Source organism: Hesperophylax consimilis, chromosome 23 (genome assembly GCF_061612785.1).
Source record: "Hesperophylax consimilis isolate HC1 chromosome 23, BYU_Hcon_1.0, whole genome shotgun sequence".
Lineage (NCBI taxonomy): Eukaryota > Metazoa > Arthropoda > Insecta > Trichoptera > Limnephilidae > Hesperophylax > Hesperophylax consimilis.
In genome coordinates this window covers 10550562-10575106 of record NC_142858.1, presented here as the reverse complement: position 1 = coordinate 10575106, position 24545 = coordinate 10550562, and the positions used below count along the sequence as shown (strand labels likewise).

The following is a 24545-nucleotide window of genomic DNA, read 5'->3' as shown; positions in this document are numbered from 1 at the left end:
TTAAAAAGTTAGTCATACAAGATGGCTGATACGCCAATTCCCCTCGCCTTAGATTTGGCTTCAATGCCGTTCATACAAATTCGCTCAAATGCTCTGTCCAGGGCTTCTTAGGTCCATGTCTGTAGCCGATGAAAAACAAAAAACGAGACCCTGACCTTGAAGCATTCACAAAATGGGTATGTACATGTTGTTGTCAGAGGAGACTTTAACGAGCATAAAGCCCTGCCAAACACATTACCCTCTATTATTACGAGGGGGGTTAGATCATTTGTTATTTTTTAGACAATGTGATTTCTTTTTATGGGGTCTGTCACTTTGACAGATGACAACCGCCTAATTACGGCTCTTCGTAAAATTTTCAGTCGCATAATTTTTAAATATATCACGGCGCACATTGTCGCCACACCCACAGGTCCATATGGCGAGCAATATGGAGTTATATAAAATACAGTTATATAACTTATAAGCGTAATCTGTCCCCCCCTTAAAGAGCAACTGATATAACGTCCCTATATCTCATATTATACCTCCACAATTCCTCGTTGTTGCAGTATATGATATCAAACAACGAAATTTAATCTCTATACTAAACGAGGAGTATGGTTAAATAACAAAATCACAACCTAAGCCGAATCATTATAATTGAATACTTAAATTTAAAAAATAAAATTAAGTTTATTTACCAAAAAATGTCAATGTCTATATAAAATTATTTCGTTGCACATTTGATAAAACACACATAAATATGTTTTTTTTACTTAAGCTACGGACAGGAGGCCCTGAGGCAAATAATTCCTCTATGTCATCTTTGGGGATGCTGTGTGGTGGGTCTTTTTAGGGAAGGAATGAGAGGAAGTTCTGGGAAGGAAAAAGACACAAGGGGTGGGTAGGAATCTGCATGTTAGTGTTTGGAGGAGTGACAGACGTATGAGTCCATTCTTCCCACTGCGGTGCAAGGCGATGTTCCGAGAGGTCAAAATCAAAAGGTCCCTCAACCAGTCTCCCGCGATCTGACCTGCCATGCAGTTATTGGGTAGACGCATCCGCCACCAAAACCCTGACAAACCTCACCACATACCCGCCCCCCAAATTGGATTGAATAGACAAGACATTTGAAATACCAAAACCTGCTTTTTGGTGCCATGCCCATTGTAAATTAAAATAATTTAAGTGGATTTTGTTTTGTTTCATCAAAGATCACATCAAACACAAATAATATTAGAAGTTGGTCCAATAAATAGTTTATTAAATAACATTTGATTTTAAACTATCCTAATATTTTACAGTATGGTATAAAATGTTAATGGTCACACGTAGGGAGATTAACTGGGAAGAAAACATTCAGCTCAATGAGACTGGCCAGTACAAGAAAAGCGATGTACATTAAGGTACAGGTAAGGCCAATTTTCCAGTCTAATAAGAATTTATTACAAGCGAATGAAATGTATAAGCCTAGAAGCGTTGAAAGTAAAGATATGGCGTTGTAGGACAATCCACTCGAGTTGATGTTTACCTGAAAAAAAAAAATAGAAACTATCGTAAGAATAACTCCTTGTAGTAGTTTTTTTTTTACATTAACGCTGTCATTTTTGGGGATGCTATGTGGAAGTTCTTTTTGAGGAGAAAAAGGAGTGAACATGGATCTTATAGATACTTTGGCAGGGATGAAATACAGAGGCCGGCAAATCGTCCTACAGCCGAGCTGTTGAACATATGAACGAGTCGTAGAAACAACGCGTTCCCATTGACAAATGTCAACCGTTACCGTGTAAAAATTTTGCGCGCGTGTTTGGCATGTTTGCACCGGTGCCAGAGGGATCAATGACAGAAGTTCCTCGGGGCATCTTACATTGAAATACCGGTAGAAGAAGGACAGCATTGCCTTTTGACAAATGTGCTCTGAAGATTGCAATTCGTTTTTTAAGATGGGGGAATATGTCAAACGGATCGCCCATTTCTGAACTGCGTCAAGGTATTTTTCAAGTATGTTTGGGCTCCAGACCAGATGTGGCTGCCAAATTCAACAGTAGGGTATACACGCAATTTGTACATCGTCAGCAGTTGTGTATAGTTCGACCAGCTTCACAGAGGCTAACCGGACTTTGGCTTTGATGGCATGCCTGAGCTGCACATATACCAACTGAGGCACTAGGCTCCATATTAAATTTGACTGAGCCAGGTGAAGTCCTGTTTTAACTCGATCATTTGGCATTTCGTGTGTCTGTAAATTCCTTTGTAGATGATGGCCATTTTAATGTTTCAGTAAAGTTTATTTTTCGTGTGTAAAACCTTCGTGCACTTTCTTGTTTGCATTTAAAAAAAATATTATGGTAGCTACCTGCCGAATAAAGATTGAAAAAAGAATTGTCATTTAGGTAGTAACGTTTCTTTGGACAAATTATTTAAACCCTTATTTGAAAAAACATAATATTGCATTTAAGTACGTACTTACAAAATTATGATTTTAGGGGAAATTATGGTTTCGATTTATTTAATAAGAGAATTTTACATACTTTTTTTGGATGCGAGGTCTACTGTTCACAGAACTAATAGTTAGTATTAATTATATATAACTAAATTACAAATCAATGATGTAATGTAAATAACTACTACACCCACATATGGGACAATTTTTCAGATTAGGTAGGTAGGTAAAGGGCCGATCCTGAGCCGAACTCCGCCAAAACTCTACAAAAAAACCTCAAGTTCCTTTCCCATAATTCGTGGCTCGGCACGCGGTTTTTCTCCTGTTTATACGCAGCCTTGTGTTAGGTATTATTAGCACCTTGACTCCTTGGCTCATTGGCGCCTTGGCAAGTCGGCTCCCGGAGGGGACTGCTCTAATAAGGAATTTGAGTGAAAAATATTATGGCTTAAAAAACATATACATATTCATATTATATCAACATCCCCTGATTCTGAATACATAAGTTTTGTTGTATACATTTAAACAAAGAATTAATAAGTCGTCATTTAAAAACAATTAAAACCGTGAGTCACTCAAACGCCCTGTGATTCTGTGAGAAGGTGCACTGCTATTCTCGCATACGGGTCACTATTATGGTTTACAAATTATTTCAGAAGAATTCATGTTTTTTGGAAATCTGAAATATATTTTTTTTTTTTCATACCGACCCGTGTGGGAGTGACCTTACTGTAAACCGGCGCAACTGAGGTAAGCGCACTTGAAATGAAATGACACTAAACTGCGCTGTATAAATGCCACATTATTATTATTATTACATGTGATGTCATGCGTAAGCGTCAGTTTTCGATTCTTTTGGCGGGCTTTGAAAAATGCAAACTTTGATAATTTTTTAACTATGAAATCGACATTTGTAAAAATCTGGTATTTGAGTTGGAAGGTACATTCATAATAATTTTTTTTTCTTGTTGTGCCAGCACAGAGCATCTCCTGGGTAGGCAAATACTTGTATCATTTATTGTCTCAATCTTTTTTCGACTTACCCAGTATTCTCCGGGAGTTGTTGGATAGAACAAAGATTTTATCAACCAAGGAAGTCCAAGACAGAGTAAGATGTCGAATGTATTTGAGCCAATTGAGCTGCTGATGCCCATAGAACCATGACCTAAACAAATTGACAAAGTGTTAGTCACTGAATGTATAATTAAAAAAATATATTTTATATAACTTAGTGTTTTATGCTGATTTGTGGCAAAATTGTCCACATGCAGGGGATCATTTTATGCACAGAAGGTATTCCTGAAAAATGAACAAAATGCAAGATGATGGGATACTGAAAATTATCACCGAATTAGTGTTGTGTAGGTACCTCATACAAGATGCACTACAAATGACCCATACAAAAACGCAAAATTTCCCACCACATTTCACATTTTTCTTTGTAATACTACAAATGAGGTGGTGAGGTGGTTGGTGCATTGGAACTACATTTCGTGTAGGTATGCAACATTTGTACCTCATACAAACTCATTTGTGTTCTAGCCAACACTACACCGAATGGGAGTCCCCATTGAAGGGCAGACCAAGGAAGTGATTGACTGATGGGAAGACTTGATAAAGGAGGCGAATGGCAAGGACCTTGAGCCGGCGGAGAAAATGATGGAAAAGGCTAATTCCCTCCCTTCAAGCTCGTGGGTGGAAATGAATAAATTTAAAGTAAAAAATGGTACCTGTATATGTCAAAGTTTAGTTTACCTTGGTTCGTGACAATGATGGAAGACACAGCTTCTGGAACACTTGTTCCCGCTGCGAGGAAGGTGAGTCCCATGACAGAGTCTGGGATATTAATTGTGTCTCCTGTGATCAAAACAATTTGTCACACGTCAATCACAATATAATATTAAGATTTGTTTTTTTTTTTCACTTTGTTTTTAACCACTAACTTATTTAATTTTTTCTCCAACTGGTTTCGCTTGGATTAAGCTTCATTAGGGTAACAATTTAAAAATAAATTGATGCCCTAAGTTTAAATTCTTACCACGATAAAGCTCATGTCAAGCGAAACCGGTTGTTGAATACATTCAAATAAATCAGTGGTTGAAGATACCGGGCCTTACTAAGCGTGTTTTGAATTTCACAAAACTGATAAATAATCATTAATGTCCGGTAAATGTTTGTTAATCAGTTGTGTAAAATTTTTAAATATTTTATAAGTAAGTTAATGAGTTTTGGTTTGATAATTTAAAAATATGACAAAAACGCGAAAAGTGATTTCCTTCTACGAAAACAAAACCATGCACTATTTTGTGAGAGAGGGATCATTTTATTTGATACACGAAATATATTAAATTGTATCTAATTCATATTCATGCGGTAGCATTCAATTGGATTACAACGGTTGATAAAAATTATAGAAATATTCCGATAAAAAAATGCCATTCCGTTTTTTATATTTAAAAAATCCTCGGTTCAATACTTATCAGAACAGCTACGCGTTTTGATACATTATTTTCTTTAGAATTATTTTGCATTAGACATAATCTATAAACTCCCAAATCAGCATTTTAGAGCCTTAGGACTGTTGTTTCACAGAATTTAAACAATTCATGGAAAGTCAATTATCAAGTTCTGAAAAGGTTGATCATTACTGGCCAGTTGTGCCTCAAAACTGAAATGCTCACATAATTTAAATAGAATTTTCGTAGAATTTTTTTCTTTGAAATTTGAGGAATTGTTCAAATTCTGTGAAACAACCCGTTCTATGTCATTTACCGAAGAAACATCTATGAACACTAATTTGTCTACTTTTATGTGTTTGGGTGTTATAACGTAAAAACGTTTTTTTGGGGTCACTCTGCAGAATAAAGCAATGTTCAGAAATATTACCAATAATCGTAATTAGCCAAGCCACCATATAAGACGTGGATCCGATCCAAACGATGCACATGAAGAAGGTGACGAAAAAGAATTTGGGGTATTTCTTGCAGTCGGGAACGGTCAGCCAGAGAAGCAGGTTGATGGGCCAAGTAAGCACCCAGAACGCCTTCCCTCCTGCCGACACGTGCAGATCAGGCCACTTCCATATTTCAGTACTGGACTCTTTAAAACACATCAATCATTATTAAACATTCACACTACAGTCGAAACAGTTTAATACCCAATATTAAAAGAATGGGAGCCATTGATAAAACTAACGCAAAATGGTTATATAGAAAGCATTCCCTATTCAAGGGGCATAAAAATATCTTCACACTTGTTGATGGGTTCAAGTTTATTCGCTTTTGGTTTCATATCCTCAAAATCATATACAAATACTTACACACTGTCACAAGAAATAGTTACACATAAAAGCAAAAAAATAATAATTAATGATAATAATAAGTGTTTTATTATTTTCTTCTTTTTTAACAAAAAAAAAAACGTAGACAATGATATCCTCACTGGGATCTCTTGTGATGAGGATTTCATTTGGATATTATTAAAACTTAGTAGTATGGATAATATGAAGTAATTATAAATGTATTAAGTAGTGTTTTTTAAAAATACATATAAATATATTGCATGGTGTTTTTGTTCAGTTGAGTGGTTTCGGTTTCAGTCTGTATTTGGTGTAGTATATTTTATCTCTATCTGATCTTTCTATGTTTTGTATCAAGATTTTTATTTGAGTTAAAACCTATAATATTGTTGGGCATTTTTAATGAGAATGGGATTTTGGTGTAGAGTTTTGTACCATACTATAGAAAGCTTTTTTGCCTAAATTTTGTATTTGCAGTTGCTTGTTGGATTTGCTTTTGAGATGTAGTTTTTTTTTTTTTTTTTTTTTATATTAACTCCACACAGGAGGCCCTGAAGAAAATAATTTCCCTCAGGGCCTATGTCATCTTTGGGGATGCTGTGTGGAGGGTCTTTTTGTGGAGAGGAAGGAGTGAACATGGGTCTTGAAGAGTCCCATGTTGTAGGAGGGAGGAAACACAGAGGCCGGCAGTTCGTTCCACAGCCGAGCTGTTGAACTTAAGAACGAATCGTAGAAGCGACCCGTTCTCATGTGACAAATGTCAACCGTATACAAATGTTGGGCGCGCGTTTGGCGTGTATCCCGACTACGCACCGGTGCGGAAGGGATCAATGACGCTAGTTCCTCAGAGCATCTTCCATTGTAATACCGATAGAATAAGGACAGCATACCTACCCGACGCCTGTGCTCTAAAGATTGCAGTCCGTTTGTTAAGATTGGGGAATCTATCAAACGGACCGCCCGTTCGACTGTAGGGCGCACTTGCGATTTGTACAGGGTCAGCAGTTGTGTACTATTAAAGTAACTGCGGGCCCTGTACAGTACGCCCAGCTTCTGAGAGGCCAACTTTACTCTGGCTTCGATGGAGCCCCCGTACCTGAGCTGGTCACTTATAGTTATACCAAGCATATCAATGGAAGGCCTGTTCGGAAGATTGCTTCCGTTGAAGGAGACTAGATTATCATTTGGATCTCTTTTAGACGTAATCAGACAGGATTGGGTCTTTGAAACATTAAAGAGATTATTTTTACCCCAGGAGGAAATACTCTCGAGATAACCGTCCATTCTCTGCTTCAAAGCCCTCCGAGCCGTTGGAGTTTGTGTGCCATTTGGGGGCTTGTCAAACAAAAAGCTATCATGAACTGTACTGTCATCCGCGTAACAATGAATCGGTGCACATGTCAAAAGGTCATTGATGTGCAACAAAAACAAAGTCGGAGACAGAACCGATCCCTGTGGGACGCCAGCATTTATGGAGTGCGAGGAAGAGGTGAAACTGTCAGCAACCGCCTGAATCGACCTATCCCTTAAAAAGTCAGCAATCCACGTACACAGGGATGCGGGAAGTCCGTAAGAAGGCAATTTGTTGACAAGTCCTCGGTGCCAGACCCGGTCAAAGGCCTTGGATATGTCTAGTGCGACCGTTTGGGTCTCACCGTGACGTTCCAGTCACCGCCCCCAAACATGCGTCACATACGCGAGAAGATCACCGCACGAGCGGTTCCGCCGGAATCCGTATTGACGGTCGTTGATAATTTTGTTCTTCTCGAGGTATGTGAGCAGTTTGTCATTGATCACACGTTCCATCACTTTGGACAGAACTGATGTGATCGCTATGGGGCGGTAGTTGGCCGGGTTGGAGCGGTCACCTTTCTTGGGAATAGGGTGAATGACCGCTTTTTTCCAACCAGAGGGCACAGTGCCACACTAAAGGGACATTTTGAAGAGCTTTGTCAAAACTGGAACTATTTCCGCAGCACACCTCTGCAATACCAGGGCAGGTATTCCATCAGGTCCACTAGCTTTGTTAACATCGAGCCCCCGTATGACGTGGAGTACATCCCGATGCCGGATCCTAAGCTTTTTCATGTAGAAGCCGCAGTGAGGAACCGACGGCGGAACAGCACCTCCGTCATCGAGGGTCGAGTTTTCCGCAAACATTTTCCCTAATATGTTAGCCTTTTCGGTGGCGGTGTTTGCTAGTGAGCCGTCAGGTCTGGTAAGAGGTGGCAAACTGGGTTTGCAAAAATTCCGACCTATTGAGCCCGCAAGCGTCCAGAATGCTCTGCTGCCATGCGGGCAGGCAGCCAGCTTTTTGCTGATCTGCAGGTCGTGTTCGAATTTTGACCTATTAATGATTCTCTTGCATTCCTTTGCCGATTTGTTGTATGCTGATCTGCTTTCGGGCGTTCGAGATGTGTTGTAGGCTCGGTAAGCCGCGTTTTTTCGTCGAACTGCTTCGGAGCATTGTCGACTGAACCACGGCTTTGAGCCCACACCAGTTTCTTTAGTAGTCGATTGTATGAAGCCATCCATCGCCGATTTGATGACTTCACCAATCTCCTGGGCACATCTTGAAGGGTCCGAAGTCCGAAAACAAACAGCTGACTACGGAAAAGCGTTGAAATGGGCCCGCATACCGAACCAATCTGCTGACCTATAGTGCCACACTTTTCTCCTCAGCCTCTCATTGGTTGGTCTGAGGTTAACGGGGATCGATGTCGTCACTAGGCAGTGGTCGGATGATCCCAAAGGCGCTGTGACGTCAATCTTATAACCGTGTGGCACAGTAGTTAACAATAGGTCTAACAGATTGGAGCGGTGAGTTTGGACATCAGGAACCCTTGTAGGCTCCTGAACCAGTTGCTCTAATCCGTAGCAAATGGCAAAGGATTCCGCCTGTCGGCCAGCCGAGTCCGTTGGGCCTGAGAACTTCATACATGGTTCGTTATGAACATTGAAGTCACCCAGAACAATAAACTCGGCCGAAGGGTAGCGGGGCAAGAGATCATCAATAGTATCGCTCAAATGTTTGAAGAGTTCGGAAGTGTCTGATTCGCTATGGTTCGGTGAGCGGTATAAACATGCGTAGAATCTTGCCGTACTGGCAAGATTGACGCGCACCCACATTATGTCGAATCTGGAGTTTTCCAGACTCAATAGTCGTACACAGTTGACGTCAGCTCGACTATAGAGGCAGACTTCTCCTTTGAGTCGGAACTTGCTTGCAAGAGTAAAGCCCCGGCAGTCCAGATAGGAGAAGTCTGGCGGCTCGGCTATCTGAGTTTCGGATAGGAAAAGAAGGTTGGGACGTTGGGACAAAAGATGGTGATGAACAGAGTTTAAATTTGTGTGCAGGCCGCGAATGTTGGCAAAATTTACCAACAGTTTTGGCCCGCACCTGGGACGCCTGCTACTCGCCGCTGTATTGATGTTAAATTTATTTTGTATGTTCATGATTTTAAGTTTGTTTTTTTTTTTTTTTGTAAGTGTATGAGGTGAAAGGAAGGTCTGGAAAGGAAAGGTATGAAGGGTGGGTAGGAATCTGGGGTTCAGGCTGTCCAGGAGTGATGAGCGTTTGGTTCCAGCCCACCCACTGCGGTGCTAGGCGATAGGCTGGGAGAGTCCGGCTGGAGAGGGCATCCAGTGCGCCCCAAACGCTGCTGCTGGGTCCCCTCCGGTCACGAACCGGCACAACAGCAGTGGCGGGGTTTTTTCACTCGCTGATGGGGCAGCCCACCCTTAGTCGTGAGCCTGAGGGTCGGGCCCTTGTACTATCGAGCGGCCCGGACAGCGGTAACCGGTTGTAAAGGGTCTCCCTCAACCAGCATCTCCCAACCGGCCCGCCACGCAGAAGGTGGGCCGACGCACCCGCCACCAAGACCCGGGCAAACCTTAATCCATGAACCCGGGTACCCCTGCTAAGTCACCAAACGTAGCGAACCACTTGGGGTGACCTGTGGCAGAGGTGTTGGTCATCCAATAAATGGTTCCCAGGGCGGCGGTACCCATTCCCGCCTACCAAATAGTGTTTCTAATATAGGTGTTAGTTGTTATTTCTTGTATTTTGAATTTATGAATGTAAAGAAGGATTTTTTTAGAATAGAGTTGTTTAATCGACATGATGTTAAGTTTGTTAACGAAATGATTTAAACAATATATACAAAAAATATATTATTAAGTCGCAAACATAAATAGAAGAGATCTCTTCTATACAGATTATACTTATATAGATTATGGCTAGCCGCCAAGACCCGCATCAATACATCCACTTAACCCACCTCACACGCTGCCAACAGGGTGGCGATCTAGTTCCCCCGTCTACACCATACAGACAGGAGCTCTCTTGTGAGGTGTAACCAAAGATAATATAATAATATATTATAAAGTCGCAAACATAAATAGAAGTGATCTCTTCTATACAGATTATACTTATATAGATTATGGCTAGCCGCCAAGACCCGCATCAATACATCCACTTAACCCACCTCACACGCTGCCAACAGGGTGGCGATCTAGTTCCCCCGTCTACACCATACAGACAGGAGCTCTCTTGTGAGGTGTAACCAAAGATAATATAATAATATATTATAAAGTCGCAAACATAAATAGAAGTGATCTCTTCTATACAGATTATACTTATATAGATTATGGCTAGCCGCCAAGACCCGCATTAATACATCCACTTAACCCACCTCACACGCTGCCAACAGGGTGGCGATCTAGTTCCCACGTCTACACCATACAGACAGGAGGTCTCTTGTGAGGTGTAACCAAAGATAATATAATAGTATATTTGGGTGTAATATAAAAAAATATTGTGTCATTGAATTTTAATATTATAATGGAGCATAGAGAGTCTAAAAAGATAATTGTTAAATAATGCTTAAAATATAAAATAACGCAATGCATTTCAATAACATAACGGCGATTACAACAACTTCATGAATGACTGAAAACAAATAGAAAATCAGTAGGTATTTAAATTTCGCCGCTTCACAGTTATCAAAAAAATGTACACTTTTGAACTTCTCATAACAACTTACCTGTATCTAGTTTCTTCTCTGATTTTATGTCGTTTTCAATTTCACCGGCAATTTCCACGTCAGTCATAGTTGGGGTCAATAAACTAGGTTTTTCTAGAAAAATGTATTGCAGATTATTATATTTCATTAAAAATGTATTGCACATTATTATATTTCATTAAAAATTATTTTGCCTTATAATAAAACACTAAAAATATTTTTTGATAATTTTTTGGAAACCTACCATGTTTCAGAAGAGGGGTAACTTCCGTGTAGGGTGTCTTGTTTTTTCCCATGCAACATCTTCTGACAAAATTGCTGATTCCTTTATTGAAGTACATTGCTGAAATAAAATATGCGTGAAATGTTATTCTTGTTAACCAATTTACCAACAACTACTTAAAATTACATACCAGGCATGTATAATATTGTACCGTGCGTACATGGACAAGAATACAATTATTATTATTGAAAAAGTTATATTTTTTGGAGAAAAAAAAGTTTATTTTAATATCGCTACGTACCCAGAATGTAAAGAGTATAGGCCGTTACTAAAACGGCGGCCTCGTACCATTCCACCTTGTCGTCTTGAAGAGTGAAAATCAGAGATATCACCGCCACACCGTACATCATTGAGTCCCTGGACACAGCCCACCAGTCTAGTTCTATTACCTGTTGGACATTCAGTCTTATAAGTACTTACTTATTCATGGTTACAGAATTTCTAAAGTAATATATTTAAGCGAAGCTTAATGTGAAATCACCACGACACCATACATCATTGAGTCCCTGGACACAGCCCACCAATCTAGTTCTATTACCTGTTGGACATTCAGTCTTATAAGTACTTACTTATTCATGGTTACAGTATTTCTAAAGTAATATATTTAAGCGAAGCTTAATGTGAAATCACAACGACACCATACATCATTGAGTCCCTGGAAACAGCCCACCAATCTAGTTACATTCATTTGTATAAGTACTTATTTCTTGTAGTACTTTCTATCTGTACTACGAATCGGTTTACATTATGAATACCAAAAAACATGATTTGGATACCAAAAAAACAAAGCTTTTTCTATGGTTTCGCTCTATTAGAATAAAATTGTTAAAACTCTCCATAATGTATTTTTTCATTATAAGTTTCTGAACCCAAAGAAGAATCATTTTAAAAAAATACTATTTTATGACAGATTATTTGTGACAGTTTCCCTTAATTACCTCCTTTTCTTCATTATAAAATTTTCATAATATAAATTAAAACTCCTTTTGCGCTTAAATCGGCTGATTCTAGATTCTATGCCTATTACCTATATTCGAGGTGACATAAGACACACTAAGATTAAACACATTTTTGGCTTGTGTATTCCTCTTAATGTAAAGTAAAATATCACTCTTTGTAAAAGAATTAAAATTATGGCTTAAAAAGAATATTTCAACATCTAATTATGGCTTAATAAATAAGAATGTTGAAATATTTTTTCCATAAATTCTTTGTTAATTTGGTTAGTTACATATCAGATAACTATAGTATTGCTTATTAATATACTGTAAATTCAAAAATTCTATATACTTTTATGCTGTTATTATTACTTATTTATATTACTTGTTATACCTACTACTGAGATAAATATGAAAACATTTTTCTATGAAATCATTATATCTTTTCACTTATAAAAAACAATGCTTTTATTGCTTATATTATGTTCTTAAATATTCATCATAATCATATTAATTATTTCTTTTACCCACACACAGTCGATATGTGGGTCCCATTAGTTGCGGAGACAGTTGCGTTGCAATAGTTGCGGGCGTAAAAATCCATTAACCCTGTGACAGACCATGCTATATTTGCATATGGAGTACGGGTTAAATCTTCCCCATAGGAAAAACTAAACCCTTCCACACACTTTTCCACAAATGATCATCTAGTCAATCCACATTATGCAAGTGCATTATATAAGCAAAATAAATACAAAACAATACAAGAACAACACGTCAACTCACCAGTGATCAAATGGGAAAATAATTCACCGACTTCAGATATTTTCATATCAGAGGGTTCGGCTCGGTAGAACTCCTAATAGGGCCTATAAATCCTACTGATCCCTCAACATAAATATTTAAAAAATCTTTTGTTATCCTACATGTATTTAAAATGACTGATTTTAATTAATTATTATTTTTTTATAATTAAATTATGTATAAATAAACATATATAATATCATAAAGAGTAAATAAATAAATTAGTATACTTATAAATTATGTTACCTACATTTAAGATCAAGAAAAAGTAGGGTTGGTTGGTAGAAGTTGCCATTATTGGTGACCGAGTATGTCATCAAAATGACAATTCAACACACCTCCGAAAAGTGTTATAAAGTCATGAAAAGTGATAAAACCAAAATTAGGTTACATAAGTAGCTATTAAACCTAGTTTTTGTTTCATCACTTTTACTGACTCTATATCACTTTAAAGGTGTGTTGAAATATCAGGGAACCGCCATTATTATTATTCTATAATTATTATTATGTATAGATAAATTAAATAATAAATTCTGCATTAGCCATCGACATTTTCAATGTCACCTACAGACAATTCAGTAACTATCTTATAACGCATGTGACAAAATAGTAAAACTGCCTGTGTAAACCTTTTAATTTGTAATCTTCTCCATGATATATTGGTGTATAACCGTTTCATGGAGAACATGAAAAATAAATAAATATATATAACATCACAAAGAGTAAATAAAATAAATAATTATACTCATATATTATGTTAGCTACATTTAAGATCAAGAAAACTACAAAAGAGGAACAAATCACGTACTTGATTTTTTTTGTGTTTTGGTCTATACTGGACTGTTACCATTCTATCATTCAAATGCACTGATTGGGTTCGTGGATTTAGACAACTGTTTAGGAATCTGACCGGTACCTGAGGCTCATATCCATGTTATGTAACATCTATATCAATGGGTTGGTGTTGGTCACTAGAGTATTTGTTTTCGGGTCCGTATACCGATCAGACGAATTCTAGACAGGAAAGGCCGTACTGTGGCGTGTAGCTATTCACTCTAATCATCGTTAATACTGAACATCGCGTCTTCTTAAAGAGATTACCCTATCCACCACACATCTGAAGACAATCCCATCTACACAGAGAAGTATAATATATATATATGTATACATACATGGCACTCAGCCACTGTCTTGACCTATTAGTTGCTGGATGCTCTGGCAAAATGCTTTTGGTTTCATTCATTTGTTAGCCTTGTCCTCCAGCATTTCACAAGCAATAAGTTTTAAAAATATTGTTAGGTTTTTCGTAATCCAGAATGTTTGAATTTCTTTAAAAAAAATGAAAGTTTCTTGTCATAATGAATAGGTACCTGTCCAGCCAGCAGGCCACAGCAAGCGGGCACGGCGAGGATGTTGAAGACCGCTGAACCCACGATGGTGCCCACCCCGAGATCCCCCTCCGTCACAAAGGTCCCCACACAGTTGATGAACAGCTCGGGACTGGAGCTGGCCGCAGCCATAAATGTTGCACCAGCCACGTCCTCAGACATCTTCAACACTACAGACATGTCATCAAATGATCAGAAGTTCGTGTAATTTTACTAATACATATCAAAACAATACCTCGTATTGAACCCATTTGAGTTGACAATAAAATCATTATAACAGAGCAATAAAATTTGTCGCATAAATCAAATTTTTTAGATAGTTTTTTGTATCCCCTATAAAATTTGTTTTATGTGGGATGTAATGTATTGTTTTGTCATGAACATTATTCAAATTCATTTGGACCTTCTTATTCTCATTTGAGGTTACATAGGGGCGCATTGAGGATATTCAATTACTGGAGCTCAGAACACATTATTAACTACATCTGACTATGTATGAGAAGATTTAAAGGCAAACATTTACATTGATCTTCTACTTAGTAAGTAAATAGTAACATTCATTTTAAATGTTATCAGTCGGTTTCTAGTATATACATGATACATGCACAATTGAATCAAAATGGTACACCGTTCATTCAAAACTTTAATATTTTCATTGAAAATACACAGTTGCATGAAAAAAAGGTTCATTTCTACTTTGCACCAGGACAAGGAAATAATAAAATATACTGAACTTTTATTTATCTGTCAACTTTAAAATATTTTCCTGTTAAAACATGTATGTATAATGTGGGAAGTGATGAAGATCGTACCGTGACACATTCTTTCGATTGCTGGTACGAAATAATCATCACAGACTATGGCCAGAAGTACAAAACAGTAGCAGGAGATGAGACAATGCACGCCTACCCACCCCTGAAAAAGAAAAAAAGTTTTTAATAAAAACAAAACCAATTTTCCCGCTGTCATCGACAAGGTCTCTAGTGCGTATGGTAAGTATAAAAATTCCTAACTTTCGAATTTAGTTGCAAATTGATTCGCTAGATGGCGTTGGTAATTATTTTAAATGCTCACGCCTCACACCCCTCAGCAAGAGCTTATAATAACCATAATACTCGAGTATAAACATAAATCATTTTCAATAGTTTTAATTTTTATATAGAGAGTTTTTAACAATTTACCAACCTCAACCTACTGTAGAGACTACATTACAATAAGGACTTCCACACACATCATAAAAAACAGAAAGAAAACATTAGTCTAAAAAATTAACAAAACAAAAACACAGAATTGTTTACTGTTTAAAGGAATCTAGATTTATAGCTTGGTTCCTAGTTAAATTTAAAAAGTACCTAGGTAGATCATAAAGGTGTTCTAAAAAAATATATGTAAAAAAATGAAAAAAGTTCCTACGTTTATTTTAAACCACAAGAGTGGATATATTCTATATATATATATATATATATATATAGCTACTCGTTCTAAAGTTTTGTTTAAATGCAACAATATCAGGACTGAGTATTCCAAACACTCGCTTGTACCTAGGTTGCATGAAGTTAGTAATAGATACGCAGATGTGGCAGATCTATTTAACTGCACGCAAGGTAGGTACAAGAGGGCTATGCTATCAAATCTTTTCAATCAATATTAATTTAATCTAATTCTACCTTATTTGCACTATAGAAACTTATGTACTTGTATCTCTTGTTTACTTACTTACTTACTCTCTAATGTCATTTCACAATCAAATGCCACATATATTTGTAATTCTTTTTGAAAATATTTCTACGATTTTAACTGTGACATGTTATCATTGTTTATGGTATATTTATACCGTTGATATTAAATAAATAAATATATTCTAAGTATAATAAAGAAATAAATAAAAATATAATGTAAATATTTTTGAGTGTGTAAAATATATTTTTTTTTACTGAGTTGAGGCTACACACGAAAGCTTTTCTAAGATTATAATATACGAGTAATACCTGTGTATCTGTAATAATGGTATATTCCTATTTTTAAAAATAATTATCTGCATAGAGAAAACTTACTTATGTAAAATGTTACTAATTTATTAAATGTCTGCTTAAATTATTCGTATTTCTGTTAAAACGCAACTGCGGGCTTTTAACTAATGGATTGACTGATTTCCTAACAAACTATCAGTAACACGAATGTGTTATGAGGATGTCGGAAAACGTGTTATGTCGTATTTCGTCATTAGGTATATTTATCAGGAAAAGCGCAGCTGCACCAACACGTGTTCCGATAGATTCTGAATGGGTTAATATTTTATTAGGAAATGGCTTGCCATCAAGATTTTAACAGGATTTCAATAAATCAGCTTACCCATTTATTTCCTTGTGTTAGAATATAATATAATATAGGAAGGTACCCATTTAGTCATTGGTCTGAATTTTTCATACGATCAGTTCCAATTATGAAAAATAAAATTAAATTAAAAGCAAATCCGAGTTCTAGAGTTACAGTTACAGACAGACACATATCCGAAATTTTTGGTTTCAAGAAGCTCAAGAGTCAATTTTGTACGTGAAATGACAGCGACCCATTAAACTCGTAATTTATTATGTAAATTAATATTGATATCCAAGCAAAAGATCCCTGAAACTTTACACGAAAGTTAGATTATGCTGCCTATGTATTTGCTAGCCTAAGCACGAATTGAACTGCGAATTATGAGAAAGGAACCAACCAAGCGTATACACAACATTACATATATTTATAAGGGTATCCCGTAAAACAAATACATAACAATTAAAAACAAATTATCTTACGGCTTGTCTTTGCTGCCGATCGAATCCATCTGGTGGAAATTCATATATGGCTGGTGGCGTGCAGTTTCTCTCCTTTTCTTCTATAGGATTTGCGAGGAGGTGACGACTGTTGTAATCTGAAAATAAATAAAGGTCTATGATATGCAGATAAGAAGTTGAAATAATACTTAACCAAGAAGACCAGCTACACCTCTGCTGCATCTAAAACATATATAGTTTTAATAATATGAATATTTATAATAATAATATCATTGAAGCTACATTATACTTATTTGAGTATACTTTGTAGTTAAAAATAATAGTAAATAATATTTAGATTATTTGTATGCCGCCGTTTTTGTGCAAAATCACCTAAAGTTTAGTTAATATCTAACTGCAAAATGGACATGTCTTAGATATAGTTAGATAATATCTAATTGCACACAGATTTAAGGTTTCGCAAGATGGAAACTAATAAAATCTGCAAAAAGCATACTTTAACAAATCAAAGATAAATCGAATTACCAATAGCTATTTTTTTTAATTATATACTAATGTTTATTAGACAAGGTTTTATGCATAGCACAAAGGATAACAAATTATTATAAGCAATAATTAGTCGCCTGAAATATCAATTCAAATTGAAAATATCTCCCGAGTAAAAGTAAATACCGCCGACGGGAATTGAACCCGCACCTTCTGATGTCCCATCAGATGCTCTGCTGGACCACTAAGCTACGTCGGCTTATTCCCAACCCGCCAAATAAGTCAATATGTAGTATGTACTAGTACTTCAATCAACAATTACTGCTTATTATATTTTTTTTCACCTGTAAGTTAAATGTTATAGAATAATATGACTTACCTACCGCAACTAGATGTGTAAGACATCTTTAATTACGATGAAGAAAGTGGGAAAAATTAGCAACCTTCAATATATACTGGTCAAGTAATTAAAAATGTCCAAAAAAAGTTTTCATGGAATCACATTATCTTTCGAATTACTCACATTAGGCGCCGATTAAAATAGATCGCATTTCCTCAAACAGGTATTCTTAAAACAATGTTCTAATCTGTATGTTTTAATCGAGGCATACTTATCATTCGATGTTTCAGCGATTCATAGTCTTTTAAGAATATGTTTCTAATTCTTTGTTGTCGTTATAATTTCGCAAAGATAACCTCGCAGCGAGTGTTTCGTTCTGCAAACAACACATTCTTCGATAAACCGATTATTCGCGAAGGTGAAGCAACGTCGCTCGTCTGAGCCCTGCGGGAAGATACGAATCTAAGTGTATCGATATCTAACTAAGATATCGTTTCGCAAAGCCATCGATCACATTAATCACACACCACAAGAAACTTTTAACTCTATCTCTACACGTAAATGTGCTAATCACGATATATCAGAAGGAACAATGACTATTTTTGACATCACAATTAAGTTTACAAGGCGATAATAGAATTAATTAATTTATTGCGAGGCGTATTTTGTTAAACATATATTACGAGTTTAACTTAATTGTATATAATGACATACAAAACTAAATCAATTCTCAACGACCCATCTTCAAATATATTCTAGAGTTACTAGTTTTGATTCTTCTTTTGTCTGCTATGGCTATTGTTATAAATTGAGATCTATTTCTACTAACCTTAACACAGATAGGAGATGTCGAAAAGATAGATAGATGTTGGTATTCAATTATATTATTTTGGCAGGAAAATAGTAAAAAAAATATTGTTACAATGAGCCTAACAAAAAAATATGCAATATACCAACAGTATTTTTATTTTATACTTTATGTGAAGAGTTTTAATGGTAATCCAAGGTCCGGGATAAAATAAATATTATTGATGAAGTTTTATACACAGTGGCAAACATATATACGGTCCAAACCAATTATTAGTCCATGACTAACCTGACCGTTTTGAACGGACAATCCCGTTTTTTGGTGCTCCGTCCCGTTGTCATATACATAAGGTTAAACTAAGCCGATTGAATCCATATATAAAAACTTATCCCTGCTGAAGTCAGAAAGGGTAAATGTGAAGAAAATATCTATATTTGAGAAGAAGTAGATATGTACAAAAAGTAATAGTTGGGTACTAATTGAAAAGGGATTTATTAGTAAATATATGGAAGTATTCGATGAATATTCCCTTGTGGTTAAAGAATACCCGCTGCATTCATTCTACGGCGGGATTGAGGAGGTTCACAGGGCGACGCCTAAGGCCCTAGACTGGCTCACTGGCCTAGATGTTCCTGGGTTTAACCCTCACCATACGAAAGAAGAAGAAGAAGTTCATCGAATAAGTGACAGTACCTACTTACACAGTTTAAAGGTAGTTCCAACATGGAAAATTCGGAAGAGAACTGAGAAGGGACCACGGACTCAAAGGGGCCATAACTCCACAAGAGCCGTACAGCCATTAGAAGTTAGAATGACGTAATTTACAAATATATATATGATATCCGCTTTTTTAACATGACGAATTCTATGTTAAAATATTATTTCTTACAATTTTAGATTATTATTGTATTTTTTTAATCCAAATATTTGTAAACCATTGTAACAAAAGTAATTATTTTATGCAGCCGTTGTTTTATTTAAATTATTTTATGTAACGTAGAAGCTACAGGGGAGTGTAAAATAGTGAAATAAATTAAATTTAGATTATATTTGGAATTACAGCTTTTTTAAAAGGGATACCTGTATATAACGTAATCGAAAGTTACAAACCCTTACCGCAAGTAAAACTATGTAGAATAGAGAAAATTTACTTACAAGTTTAGCATCTTCACTATGTACCTACAAATTATTATAAAGTATACATATTTAAATAATATATTATGCAGCCAAAGATTGTCATATTGTGTATGATTACAACATTCGTCACCTCCATGCTAATGGTGCAAATCTGCAAAAAGTCAACTTTCCGAGAGAACACAATAATAATAATAATTATCGTTATTTTTTTATTTGATAATTCATATTTTAAACCATGGTAAATGTTTCTATCTATTTTTTTGTTAATTTACCGTGGGTTGATGCGAATGACTTATAATATAATTTTGATAACTTTGATAATTCCGTAACCGCTGGAGATAAAATTTTGTTGATTTACCACAGTGCGTATCATCAAATATTGATATTTTATTATCAAAAAGTATTTTTCTCGAAAATGGCAGATTCGTAACTTTAGCATGGAGGTGACGAGTGTTCTGTTTCTAGTATTTGTTTTATTTCTATGTAGTGTGTTAGAACGCTAAACAATAACTGCGATTTGAAACGTCTAGCAGAATTCAAATGACAAAAAATACGTACTTAATTTTATTTATCGTTGTATCCTGGTTAGTTTGTGATGTGACATTTTTCTCAGTGTTGAATCAAATTTATTCTAAGTAGGTATCCGATTACTGGCAGCGTAGTTACGGAAGTGTGTTTAATGTGGAACAAAATATTTCGGTAAGGGCTTAAAGAGTACTAAATAAAGTAAGCGGAGTAATAAATAATGTTTTGGTGGTGATCCAGTAGCAGTATTTGCCTGTATTCAGCTCCCGGTGTCACTGTTTATTGCTTATCATAATCGCAGTTGCTTTTTCTAGTCACAAGGCAAATGCGTCACAATGCAAGACAACGAAATATAGACTGTAAGACACAGTAGGTACAGTAGTACTATTATTCACTCGTAGGTTTAATCAGGTTCAATATATGTTTGATGAACAGTTTAGGAGAACACCGACGTCATTCGGCTCAGCAAATACATACGTTCTTAACTGCAGTGTGCACTTGTACGCTGTGACTAATGCCAACGTCCCATGGGTCGGTTAGGAATTAAAAAAAAACAAGTGCTGTAAGATCCTGCGCAGAAAAGGACACAGACTGTTATATTACGATAGCGAACTTTACTTTTCTGCGCTTGATCTTACAGCACTCAGTTTTTGTTGATTCCTTACCGACACACGGTCTGCTTTTTGTTGATTCCTTACCGCTCCACGGTCTGAATTTCACTGCACGATTTACTCAACGAACACACAATACCTACTATGCTTTTATAATAGTTTAGCTATTTGTTATATTCAAATATAATAATTTGTAGTATGTCATGGTCATTGTAGTTTGAGGTTTGTTTTATAACGAATACTATTAAAAACAAATATTTATTTTTACGATAGTAAATATATTAAACAAATACGCCAATAATTTATTATTATTGTTTTGAAATAAATCTTCTCTTCATGGGCAGTGTTCTAATGACAGTGATGCTTTGTGTATCCTCGTTCCAACAACATATTTACAGCAAAGTACTTTTCCATTCTACAACAATTACCTTATTTACAACCACAAAACACTTTATTTTAATTTTAACATTATGGCAACTGGTTTTGGTTATATCTCCAGGACAGTATTATCATTAAATTTATATTATAATAGTACCAAACCGAAGACGGATATAACCGAAAGTGGTGAAAAACATAGTAACTTTTAAATTAATTATATTATAAATCCACAAATTGATTGCTGTCGTTTTCTTCGATAGTTTAAAGTGTTGTTAAACAATTATTTAGTGGAAGTTTAATGTATTTAAATTTACCTGATTTAGAAGAGGGAGAGATGTCGCTAGAGGCCACTGAATCACCCAGTAAATTGGAGGTAAGAAGGTAGACCATCGGCAGACCGAATAGAAGAACCATCCTGACTGACAGAATCATCTTCTGGTGACTCTTCCGAAACTCATGTCTAGTTCTCAAACCTTGTGCCATTTTTAAAAACTTTCTTCAGCGACACAAAATAAATCTAACACTCAATCAAAATCGTCGATCGATATAAAAAATATTAATGATCGACTACTGAAATTTATGATTGCACTGATGAATTATCACAATAGATTTCACCAACCTGTCACAACTAGAGCCAAGCATTACAGACATGTGCAAGGTACTCGGACCTAGTTGTGTAAATGACTGCATTAAATTGAATATATACAAAATTACCTCTGGTCTAGTAAATACTCAGAGATAAATAAACAGTTAAGTGTACCTACTAGAGATAATAATTATTGTATTAAACCGATATCGCTTGCCATTCAATTGGAAGCGACGCGTCATGTAATCTCTAGCCACGAGATAGTAGGTATAACAGATACCTACATTTAAAATTGAAACATTTTTACTAGATCAGTTAACTTTTTTTTTTAAATTTGATATAACTTTACACGACTACTTTTGTATAAGTACTTATCGTTCCTCTTTCTAGACTTTCTTCGCTGAACACACCTGGATATCTTTACTTGTAATATACTCGTATAATCTATTCTTGTGGGGTCGGGATCTAGCTTAAACAACCAAATATTTCATTTTGATTTACTAACATGAAACTATTTGCACGTTATTTGAATTCAATATATAGTTGAAGAATTTTTGTTGTTTGTTTTTGGGGTGTTATGCCGTGTTGCGCTAACTCCTTCTTTAGCCGACGTTTCGGACAGCGTTGCAGTGTCCATCATCAGGGCAGATCCAAACAACAAAAATGCTTTTGGCCGTGAAAATCTAAAAACTTACCTATAGTTGAAGAAGTTGAAATCATTGTGTTTTTAAATGTAAAATACCGTTACATTTGGAAAGTTGATGGACTGAAAATAGGGTCTTCCATACGAAAGTACAATAGATAAGTTTTCTCTTTACAAATTAGAGGAAGTGATAAAGAAACATATTTATAATCGAATTTTGGAATTGCTTCGGTGGAAGAGTGCAGATTTAGGGTGGTTACAAAAAATCAATGTAATAATTTTTTGTGCTGACCCCCCTAAAAGCTGCCAATCGGCTAAAAAATGAGATTGGTGAAGTTTAAGCTCAATTGAATAAGGTTAACCCGTGCCTCATCAAAGTTGAAGTCCCTAGAACCGTACCCTGGGGTACAAATTTAAAAAAAAATTGAAAATTTGCGATAACTTTTTCGTTTCACAACGGATCTTTTCTTGCCGCCGCGTATTTGCAAGTGGGGGGGGAGTCGCTTCGAAGCATCAGTCATCAGTCGAGCGGGAGTCCTGCTTGTGTGTGGTCGTGGCAAAATGTGCGTGGGGCGCTCCAGTACCCCTGGGTACGGTGTAATAATCTGCCCTCTCTTACTTTTCCTTCTCTTCTTTCTACGATAAATTTTCTTTAAGTCCCATAGGTAACTTTTCCATAAGGCTTTGGTTATGTATCTATCCGGGGTAGGAATATCCTCCCTGCCGTCTTTCAAGCCTTTGCCCCTCTCTTTATTACACACCCCTTCAAGTGTGTACATTCTAGTTTGTCTACGTGACGTACGACCTTGAACGTACTCATTTCACGTGACGGTTCAGTATAAAAAGGCTTCACCGAACGTTGTGTTGGTTTTTTTTTGTTTCTCGGTATAGAAACCTAGTTATCTATGTATGTGTGGTATCCCTCGGTTCTTTTGAGATAGAGTGAGTTGAATCCATTACCGCTGTGTTTTAAAGCTATTTCATAAACCTTATCTTCTAAGTCGCCTGCTCCGCAACTAGCTACGCGATTCTATCTATCGTAGGGTAATGTGAATATGATAAAATGTTAGATTTTATATATGTGATATACATACGATAAATTTATGGTGTTAGTTGTCGGCGCCATCCCTGTATATATTTTGGGAGGGGAAGGAGAGGAAAGGAAATGAATTTTTTTCAAGCTAAGATTGGCTCCTCCTCTTTACCAAACAAAACCGATGGATGATAATTTGAACAAGGCGATCGATATCTGCGTGTCTGGATATCACAACCGGCCGGGTCTCCCCTTGTTCCAAATCGGCAACCGTCACGCCAGAATAAAGAAAACCAGGTCTCATCACCAATTTCAGAATTGCCCCAACCTCATGCACCTCCAGGAAAATCTACTTTACTGAGTGTAGAAGGGGAAAACCATGACATCCCTTGTCACGAATCTAGTCGCGAAAATGTGACACGTAAGGTCCTAAGTTACGTGCCACCTCTAGAAAACGTTGTAACTCCCTCGTCGTCGGGGATTTACATCCCTTTCTAGGTCAATAACATAGATAACACACGACGATCTTGTCGACATTTAGCCTGCTTTTAGCGATAGGTTGTGTGCCTACCCATTCAGCCAATTATCATGTGAGATATATGTAAGGTCTACTCGAAATGCCAAATTTAGGATGAGGACTGTCTGTATTTTAATATTTGGTTCCAGTATTTATTTTATGAGGTTACTAGCACCCTCGTGTATTAGGTATTTGTAACTTCTATTGAATACCTATCCTCTCAGGTAGGTATAAATGGATAATTGGTTTGATTTTTGCATTTAATTTAAAGAGGCTGCCTACCTCTCGAAAGGTACCTGTTGAGAAAAGTTGTTCGGTTGGTAGTTTTATTTCGGAGATTACCATCTCCCTCTTTTGAATCTAGATTTGTTTTGTGCATCCCAATTCGTAGCTTAGAAAGTTAAACAATAGATGAAAAGTATTAAATTAGAAAGTCAAATAACAGAAGAAAAGTATTCATTTTTGTTCTGTCTGGTTGCATCCGATCGCTTTCTATTCGGGCGGTCATACGCTAGCAAAACTTCTTCTTCGACTGACTGTACAC

At 36.4% G+C, this 24545-nt stretch overlaps 1 protein-coding gene across 1 annotated transcript; it reads right to left on the bottom strand.

The window, feature by feature from the left end:
• Positions 1–1234: 1234 nt before the first annotated feature.
• On the bottom strand, positions 1235–21981 carry LOC149412313 (sodium/potassium/calcium exchanger 4-like). Its single transcript, XM_089646054.1, has 11 exons — positions 21537–21981; positions 16959–17074; positions 14973–15075; positions 14143–14330; positions 11272–11419; positions 10992–11090; positions 10769–10861; positions 5312–5524; positions 4181–4282; positions 3469–3590; positions 1235–1513 (listed from the first exon to the last, which is right to left on the bottom strand). Exons 1-11 carry the CDS (start codon positions 21703–21705, stop codon positions 1301–1303), a joined length of 1566 nt encoding a protein of 521 aa, XP_089502180.1. The 5' UTR covers positions 21706–21981; the 3' UTR covers positions 1235–1300.
• Between the last annotated feature and the right edge of the window lie 2564 nt (positions 21982–24545).

Coding starts and splice junctions, on each gene's coding strand:
- LOC149412313 (XM_089646054.1), bottom strand. CDS start 21,705: ATGGCACAAGGTTTGAGAACTAGACATGAGTTTCGGAAGAGTCACCAG. Junction 15,076..16,958: donor ATCGGCAGCAAAGACAAGCC/GTAAGATAATTT, acceptor TTTCTTTTTCAG/GGGTGGGTAGGCGTGCATTG. Junction 10,862..10,991: donor TACCCCTCTTCTGAAACATG/GTAGGTTTCCAA, acceptor ACATTTTTCTAG/AAAAACCTAGTTTATTGACC.